This window comes from Phocoena sinus, chromosome 8 (assembly GCF_008692025.1).
Source record: "Phocoena sinus isolate mPhoSin1 chromosome 8, mPhoSin1.pri, whole genome shotgun sequence".
Classification (NCBI taxonomy): Eukaryota; Metazoa; Chordata; class Mammalia; order Artiodactyla; family Phocoenidae; genus Phocoena; species Phocoena sinus.
The window spans coordinates 9,924,212-9,932,961 of NC_045770.1; the positions used below are offsets into that span (position 1 = coordinate 9,924,212).

Genomic DNA, 8,750 nt, shown 5'->3' on the forward strand with positions numbered 1-8,750 from the left:
GGAGAGGCTGAAGCTCATATAACCTGCCTTGGAAATTTATTTATTAGCTTGCAGCCAACTGAAGAACAGAAGAACTCAGACTGAATATGATCTATTATTTATTGATTCCAGTCACAAATATACCAAGCACTTTTTTCTCACAAGGCGAGATACTAAGTAGTCCTGGGCAAACCAAGTGACGACAAAGTTCATGACAGTTTCCGACCTTAAGGACTTTATCAAAATAACAAATAATATTTACTAAGCCAGTACTTCATATCAAGGTGAAGTGCCAGTAAAAAAAGTACACACTAAGGGGTTCAAAGAAATCTGAAAAGTAAACACTATGAGATTTAAATAAATCTGAAAAAAATTTCACAGAATTAAATGAGGTAATATATGCAAAGCACTTAGAACAGTGCTTGGCCTGTGACAAGCACTCAAAAAATGTTAATCATGACCCTCTTCCCTAGTCAGAAACTCTAGGCCTCAGACTGGAGCCCCAGGCACCCAAACTTTAACTTTAGATCCTGAGTGGGTTTGAAACCCTGTGCATTTAAAGAGGTGGAGACAGGACATTTATCATTATCTGAACTTTATACATAACACATAAACTCTCATTCTAGTCGATAAGAAGATAGTTCAAATCCTAGAACGCGTTTTGAAAGTGACCAGAAGGGAAGGTTATCTGTTCAGCTTTCTGTAATCACTACTACTAGGTGGGATACCCCAAACCCGTGGATTTAGGCACCCGTTCTATTTTCCACCGGTTCAAATCTTGTAGGTAGTTCAGAGGTTAGTTTAAAAAGCTGCAAAATGTAGGGTGTGGTTCAGAGATTGTACTCGATAAATTGGGTGGGGAGAGAAGTCTGCAGATGCTAAAGAAAACTGCAAGTATACATCTTTCTCGGCAGTTCGAGTTACACGTGTTTTCAAGAAGGAAATTACTAATAAAAAAAGACCCAAGATTCTGGAATCAAGAGCTAGGTTCTACTGTAGCTCAGCCAGATGTTTAACTTCCCACAAATAACATCTCTGAACCTCATTTCTCTCCTAACACAGGAATGAATGATCTCTCTCTCAGAGAATCGTTTTGATGATTAAATGAAATAACAAATGAAAGCACTTTGTACCCTGTGAAAGCATCATATAAAACGAACTCCTTGGGAAGTGGGGAGAAGTTAGGTACATACCTCCAAGGACTCAAGCTCACATTCTCCCCCAGAAGGCAAATACAGAAAGGACATCCTTTGATCCAATATTCGAATCTGTCTCTAGGCTTTACTGGCTTGGACAAGGACAAGGTATCTCTCGTCTGACGGCCCTTCTCGAAGTCTGGAGACCTTTCTAATTCCAGCCACGCCACTAAAAGTTCTGCTAGGTGGTCTTAAAAAAAAATCTTTTAACCTATTTGTGCCCACTCATCTACTAAATAGGAATACTACCTGCCCAGCCTGTTTGAAAGCGCTCACTAGAAAGCATTCAACGTGCTGAGAAAGGCTTAGAATGACAAGGCCCCAAACACCGCATCATGCCCGCAACTGGAAATTCTAGGTACACTGTTCTGTGCACTCCACTCGTTCAGTAATATTCTCAAGGCGCTTCTGCCTGGTTTCTCGCTTAGTTTTTGCCGAAAGTCAAGGCAGTAAAGATATTACCTCGAATTACTGAAAGTAAGAGGCTCAGGAAGTCTCAATCAAGGACACAGGGCTACCGGAACCCAGGTTCCTTACGCCTGGTTCACTTACAAGGAAAGAGCCCCCTAGCTTTTCTTTTTTTTTAAGCAACTGAGAAGTGAGGGGGCCCGGGCGGGTGGAGAAGGGGCTGAGCCAAGAAGCCGAGTCTGTTCTCGGTGGGCGCTGGGGGGTGACGGAGGCATCCGGGCTCCAAGATGCGAGTTTAGCCATCTATTTCGCTAAGGATCCAGACACAGCATCGGACCCTGGAGATTGAGAAGTTGGGCCTCTCCGCACTCTGCGTCGGGGTCAGCCGGCCTCCAGCTACCACAATGAACAGAGGGTCCCGGGGGCCTGCCCGGCTAACCTGTCGTATCCCGCGCAGAGGCGAGACACCGCGGCGGCCGGCCGGCTCCTTCCATCCCCAGATCTGGGTGCCACTGGGCAAGTTACCCTCGCAGCGCCCTGGGGTCAGAAACTTCGGCCCCGTCGTTCGGGGTCAGTCCTAGGACAGAGCCACGCTGGCTATGTGGGTGTGTGGAATCCCGGAGGGCCTAGAAGACCATCTACAAGGCCGGGGTGGGAGTAGGGGAAAGAGGATGGTGGGGGAGGGGCGCAACCACCTTCGCGGCCATCTTGTCCTCGCTCCACTTCCGCCTTCTCTCCAGGGCTGCCGGCGCCGGACCCCTCCCTGCAGGCCCTGCGCTCTAGCTCCGGGGGTTCCGCAGGAGCCAGATCGCCGATCGCGCTGCTGTCATTGGTTGGTTCCAAGTTGGCCCGCCCCTCTTCCCCCCCTCCTTCGTCCCTCCCGCCTGCGATTTCTGGGGCGCATGCGCAGAGGCAGACGAGCCCTTCCCCCGCGCCTGAGGTGACTGAGGACTCCCGCGCGCGGGCTCCGTCGGCCCCACCCTCCCTTTCCCCTGGGCCTTTCGGACAGCGGGGGCGAGAATGAAAGTTCCAGAACGCTGCGGTGAGTGCGTCATCGCTAGGCGGGGCGGGCTGGGGCGGGAGAGGGGAGGCCCGAAAGGTAGAGCCGGGTTCGTCATTGGGGCTTGCGGAGGTGGCCGCGCGCCCATTGGCCGAGAGAGCCGTGATGGGCACTGACAGGGGCGGGCCCCTTCTGGAAGGTTCTGAGGCAGGGTATAAGAGACGGGGCGGAGGACGGAAACCGGTCTCGTTGAACGCGTCGGCAGCTCCGTAGGTTTCTGTTTTCTTTTCCAGTGGACCCGGGCCTGCGCTCCAGGTAAGTTAAGATCTTTGTCTTCCAAGGCTTTTGGCGGCCCTTCGGGAGCCTACCGCCCGGCTCAGGCTGCAGGGGTTTGCAGCGGCCGGGGGCCTTCTGAGTGTGTCAGGCAGGGTGCGTGCGGCGATTCCTTTGCCCGGCTGGGGATCTTTGTTTCCGAGGGGAGGCAGCCTCCTTGGGGTGCACTCGGGATGGAGGAGTGGGCTGCGGAGGTCGGGCCGCCGGGAGGGGGAAGAGGCCGCGCCCGTTTGCGGGGCGTGGAACTGGCGCCTTAGAGCTTGCTGTGCCCTGTTTCCTTGTTTCGGGACCCATTCTTCTTAAAGGAGGAAGTCACAATTGGCACGCGCCCAAAGTGGGGGAGGGGGCTTCGGACCCTTGCAGGCCTTGCTGTGTTGAGCACGGCGCGGGGAGGGGAGGGGAGGGCTAAGGTTCAGCCCGGGGCATGGGACCACGTGTTCAGGTGTGGCGCAGACCCTCTTGGCAGGTGCGTGCTTCCGTCTGCGGCGGGCTCTGCGGTTCGGACGGCAACCTTACTGCAGCACGCCATGCCTGCTCTGACCTTCCCGCGTGGTTATTTCTGACGAGCGCTGTTTCTGGGGCGAGGTTCTGAGCATAATTTGCGGAGTGGTCGTATCTGGTAGCGTTGACTTGGTAAACGTTTTTTAAGTGCTTGAACCGCTTTTCAAACCATGGACTTTTTTTTCTCCTTCCAGCAACCATGTCTAAGGGACCTGCAGTTGGCATTGATCTTGGCACCACCTATTCTTGTGTGGGTGTCTTCCAGCACGGAAAGGTGGAAATAATTGCCAATGATCAGGGGAACCGAACTACCCCAAGCTATGTCGCCTTTACTGATACCGAACGATTGATCGGTGATGCTGCAAAGAACCAAGTTGCAATGAATCCCACCAACACGGTTTTTGGTAAGCCAGTAAATCTCCATGGTATGAATTTAAGTGAGTTCGGCCGTGTGTAATCTGAGAAGCTGTTTCAGAAGGTTGTTAAATGTGAGGCGAAAGCCCTAAGGATAGGAAGAGTTTTCTGTAGGGAACTTCAGTGATTATCTTTTTAAGGCTTAAGGTTTGCGGCATCTTGGTCATTCAGAACTTGAATCCATAGGCATCTGGTCTTGGAACGGATGTAGTGTAATGAAATTCAAGGTAACGTTTGTATTGATACCTTTTGCAGATGCCAAACGCCTCATTGGACGAAGATTTGATGATGCTGTTGTCCAGTCTGATATGAAGCATTGGCCCTTCATGGTCGTGAATGATGCAGGCAGGCCTAAGGTTCAAGTAGAATACAAGGGAGAGACAAAAAGTTTTTATCCAGAGGAGGTGTCCTCCATGGTTTTGACAAAGATGAAGGAAATAGCAGAAGCCTACCTTGGGAAGGTGAGTAGTGCACAGTGCTGCAGGGGAGGATATAGATGGGGATTACCAGGTGTCCTGATAATGGTGGCGTAAGAGTGAGCAGTAGATAAATCTATCAGAATGGGTGGTAAAACCAAAGCGTTATTTGAGGATGTATCCTTACGTGTCCAAGTAGATGATATAGTGGTTAAGTTTTAATCTCTTTTTTTCCTAGACCGTTACTAATGCTGTTGTCACAGTACCCGCTTACTTTAATGATTCTCAGCGTCAGGCTACCAAAGATGCTGGAACTATTGCTGGGCTCAATGTACTTAGAATTATCAATGAGCCAACTGCTGCTGCTATTGCCTATGGCTTAGACAAAAAGGTAAGTACCATGTTTTATGTGTGCGTCACTCAAGATTAGTCTGAGTCACCACAAATAGATATGAGAATAATTTGTGTTGTAATTGCAGGTTGGAGCAGAAAGAAACGTGCTGATCTTTGATTTAGGTGGTGGCACTTTTGATGTGTCAATCCTCACTATTGAGGATGGAATCTTTGAGGTCAAATCTACAGCTGGAGATACCCACTTAGGTGGAGAAGACTTTGACAACCGGATGGTCAACCATTTTATTGCAGAATTCAAGCGCAAGCACAAGAAGGACATCAGTGAGAACAAGAGGGCTGTCCGTCGCCTTCGCACTGCTTGTGAGCGTGCTAAGCGCACACTCTCTTCCAGCACCCAGGCCAGTATTGAGATTGATTCCCTCTATGAAGGAATCGACTTCTATACCTCAATTACCCGTGCCCGATTTGAAGAACTGAATGCTGACCTGTTTCGTGGCACACTAGACCCTGTGGAGAAAGCCCTTCGGGATGCCAAGCTAGACAAGTCTCAGATCCATGATATTGTCCTGGTGGGTGGTTCAACCCGCATCCCCAAGATTCAGAAACTTCTCCAGGACTTCTTCAACGGGAAAGAACTGAATAAGAGCATCAACCCTGATGAGGCTGTTGCTTATGGTGCAGGTAATCTTTCTATTCTAGTTTAACAGGCAGCCTGTTAGGAGGCCTTAGCTAACTGATGAATGATTTTTAAACATTTGTGGTTTCCACCAAAAGCTGTAGGTAATGATGGCAAAACTTTGTTGGATGTCTGAGCGATGGAGAATGGTTAGTTACATAATGAGTTATTGTAGTACTGTGCTTTATTTAAATTTTATTTTAATCATATAGCTGTCCAGGCAGCCATTTTATCTGGAGACAAATCTGAAAATGTTCAAGACTTGCTGCTGTTGGATGTCACTCCTCTTTCCCTTGGAATTGAAACTGCTGGTGGAGTCATGACTGTCCTCATCAAGCGCAACACCACCATTCCCACCAAGCAGACGCAGACCTTCACAACCTACTCGGACAACCAGCCCGGTGTACTCATTCAGGTATGTTTCTGTGGCCTAGATTACTTGAGGTCCTATAAAACGAGAAGACTTCCGCTGTGATGATGGATTCCAAAACCATTCGTAGTTTCCACCAGAAATCCTGTGTTGGCCAATTCCTTCCTTGGATGTCTGAGCGATCAGTCTTTTCTAATCAAGCTAATACAAATCTGAAGTAGCACAGATATTTGTGATTTTTCTTGTTTCTGTGTTTTTATTGTAATTTTGAATTTGTTTCATGCCAAGGTTTATGAAGGTGAGCGTGCCATGACCAAGGATAACAACCTGCTTGGCAAGTTTGAACTCACAGGCATACCTCCTGCCCCCCGTGGTGTTCCTCAGATTGAAGTCACTTTTGATATTGATGCCAATGGCATCCTCAATGTCTCTGCTGTGGATAAGAGCACAGGAAAAGAGAACAAGATTACGATCACTAATGACAAGGGTAAGTTTGGGCAGTATTTTGTGAGTGTGCACTTTTGAGCACCCAGGCCAGTACTGAGATTGACTCCTTCGTAGAGGGAATCAATTTCTGTATCTGTCATCCATACCTGATTTGAAGAATCAAATGCTGACTTGTTCCGTGGCACCCTGGACCCTGTGGCACTCTTACCTGCTTTTTTTAGAGGCAGAATTTGGTTCATAATGGTTTTATTTTCCAAATGTTTCTACTCTTACTCCAAGGGCATTTAGCGGAGATCATACTTAGCTGCTAAATGGAGTTGCAGGGTGATGGTGCAGAACTGCAGGTGATTGTCTTGCCTAAAAGGTTGGTTAATTTTACAGGCCGTTTGAGCAAGGAAGACATTGAACGCATGGTTCAGGAAGCAGAGAAGTATAAAGCTGAAGATGAGAAGCAGCGGGATAAGGTGTCTTCGAAGAATTCTCTTGAATCCTATGCTTTCAACATGAAAGCTACTGTTGAGGATGAGAAACTTCAAGGCAAGATTAATGATGAGGACAAACAGAAGATTCTTGATAAGTGTAATGAAATAATCAACTGGCTTGATAAGAACCAGGTTTGTAATTTCTATCGCCAAAGATTTGAGGGTGTGGGGTTGGGTGTAAAGGGTTTTAGCAAAAGCTTAGATGGGTGGGTGGGTTTTTACAAATTTGTAGGGTCACGATGATGAATGGTTCAAAACATTCGCGGTTTCCACCAGAACTACAGATGTTGGCAACTTCCTTCCTTGGATGTCTGAGTGACCCAAGATCTTAAACGTAACTTCATGTGCTGTTGTGTGTCTAGTGTGTCAGATTGATTACATCAGGCTTAGGGTCTTCTATTTGAAGAACTTGTAATAAAATATTTTTATTTTCCTCAGACTGCAGAGAAGGAAGAATTTGAACATCAGCAGAAGGAGCTGGAAAAAGTCTGCAACCCCATCATTACCAAGCTGTACCAGAGCGCAGGAGGCATGCCAGGAGGAATGCCAGGAGGAATGCCCGGGGGCTTCCCTGGTGGTGGAGCTCCCCCATCTGGTGGTGCCTCCTCTGGGCCCACCATTGAAGAGGTTGATTAAGCCAGCCTAGCATAGGTTTAGCATTGTTCCACACAACATTGAAGGACCCAAATTTGTAGCAAATTCCATGGCAGTTTTAAAGTTGAGCTGCTGTAGTAAACTGGGCATTCTTGATACTTGAACATGGAACGTGTGCACAGGGAAAGGAAATAACATTGCACTTTACAAGCACTGTATTGTAAGTGGAAAATGCAATGTCTTAAATAAAACTGTATTTAAAATGGGCACCATACAATTGTTCTGACTTTGTTTACAAGGGCAGTAAGGGAGTGTTCGGTTTTGGGGGTTGAACAACTTTCTGGCCTAATAAGTATTACAATATCTGGGTTGTCAATGACAAATTAAGTCTAGGCAACTGCCTGAACCTTTTAAATTAAGGTGTAAAAAATGGGAAAATGTGTAGACCTTTTGCTAGCTAGGCTCATTTAGTACTAAGTCTACATAAGTGTTAGTGTAGTTTGAACTGCAGGTCATCGTGCTTTCCATTGTTTGTGTTAGGCTAGAAAGGGGCATCCCAGATATTTTTGAGTATTCCACGTGGTTTACTTGAAACCATCTGAGGGTTCAAAAGAGGATAAATTTGAGGCCAAAATTAGGACAAGGAAGTATCCTGTCAGAAGTAACAACATGTGGTATACACAGGTGACTTCTGGTAGAGTGTCAATCTGAAATCCTTTAATCCGTGGGCAGAGGCTTTTCTGTTTTCTCACCTGAGTATTAAGGGCTGGGAATTAATGGAGCTAGCTGTAAGGTTGGCATAGTTAGGTCCCTTGACCCCTTTGAAACAGACTTTAAGGAAATTGTCTAATTCTGATCTCATCTTAAATCATAGCCAACCGTAACTCAGCAACTTCAGGCAGAACAATTGTGTTTACCAAGCCTAATTACACTGGACTGTCTTTAGGTAAGCTTGCTTAGGAGCACAGGCCTTCTCGTTGGTCCTTTGTTCATTGGGCCATTGGTATGTTAGCTTGAGTTGACAGGCCAGAAGGTATTGCACCTGAGAGTGAATCCTGTAAAGTCATGTTTGTGTGAGATGGGCCTGCTTAGTGCCAACCAGCCACCTAGTGGTCACTTAGGAAGAATCTCAGTTTTGGTATGGTGGGATGTCTTGGGTCACGGTTCATTCTCAGCAGAATGACCCAATCTGTTTCTGCTTTAGCTCTCCTTCACCTTTCTGTAGCTGTTCATGGATGACCCGACTAGCATAAGCATAATACAGATGACAGTTGAGCTTCATAAGAGTTTCCCCAATAACTACCTAGCGTTGACCCTCCCTCGTTCAGGTTAGTGGGTATAGCTAAAGGCTATCATTTGTAAAACAGCTGATGTTTCTTCTAAAAATACATCAAATTGACTAAGTTTAGTGCCTTAGGTGTGTGTTAATGTTTGGCAACTCTCCAGGAATTTATAGCACTGCCCCCAATTTGGTTTCTCCAAGGGCTACAAATGAAAGCATAGTTGATGTACTTTTTTTTCCACCTGTTTTCAAGTGAGTGGGAATCTGGCTTGTGTTTTAGTATTTACTGCATTGTTTG

At 46.9% G+C, this 8,750-nt stretch overlaps 1 protein-coding gene and 1 non-coding gene across 4 annotated transcripts; both read left to right on the plus strand.

Moving 5' to 3' along the window:
- Positions 1–2,782: 2,782 nt before the first annotated feature.
- On the plus strand, positions 2,783–7,444 carry HSPA8 (heat shock protein family A (Hsp70) member 8). 3 transcript variants are annotated; one of them, XR_004350972.1, is made up of 8 exons: positions 2,783–2,898; positions 3,612–3,821; positions 4,087–4,292; positions 4,486–4,638; positions 4,727–5,282; positions 5,490–5,692; positions 5,936–6,708; positions 7,015–7,443. XR_004350972.1 is itself a non-coding variant. In XM_032639012.1 (8 exons), the coding sequence occupies exons 2-8, from the start codon at positions 3,617–3,619 to the stop codon at positions 6,817–6,819; spliced, it is 1,866 nt and encodes a 621-aa protein (XP_032494903.1). In that variant the 5' UTR covers positions 2,783–2,898; positions 3,612–3,616; the 3' UTR covers positions 6,820–7,443. The 3 variants fall into 3 exon arrangements, 2 of the variants coding, with proteins under 2 accessions (XP_032494903.1, XP_032494902.1); XM_032639012.1 differs by having other exon boundaries at positions 5,936–6,134; positions 6,476–7,443; XM_032639011.1 differs by lacking the exon at positions 2,783–2,898 and having other exon boundaries at positions 2,968–3,821; positions 5,936–6,134; positions 6,476–6,708; positions 7,015–7,444.
- LOC116758897 lies at positions 5,744–5,829 on the plus strand. The gene has a single exon (XR_004351281.1). It is a non-coding gene; the product is annotated as a small nucleolar RNA SNORD14 (small nucleolar RNA).
- Positions 7,445–8,750: the final 1,306 nt, after the last annotated feature.

Coding starts and splice junctions, on each gene's coding strand:
- HSPA8 (XM_032639011.1), top strand. CDS start 3,617: ATGTCTAAGGGACCTGCAGTTGGCATTGATCTTGGCACCACCTATTCT. Junction 4,293..4,485: donor CAGAAGCCTACCTTGGGAAG/GTGAGTAGTGCA, acceptor TTTTTTTCCTAG/ACCGTTACTAATGCTGTTGT. Junction 5,283..5,489: donor GGCTGTTGCTTATGGTGCAG/GTAATCTTTCTA, acceptor TTAATCATATAG/CTGTCCAGGCAGCCATTTTA.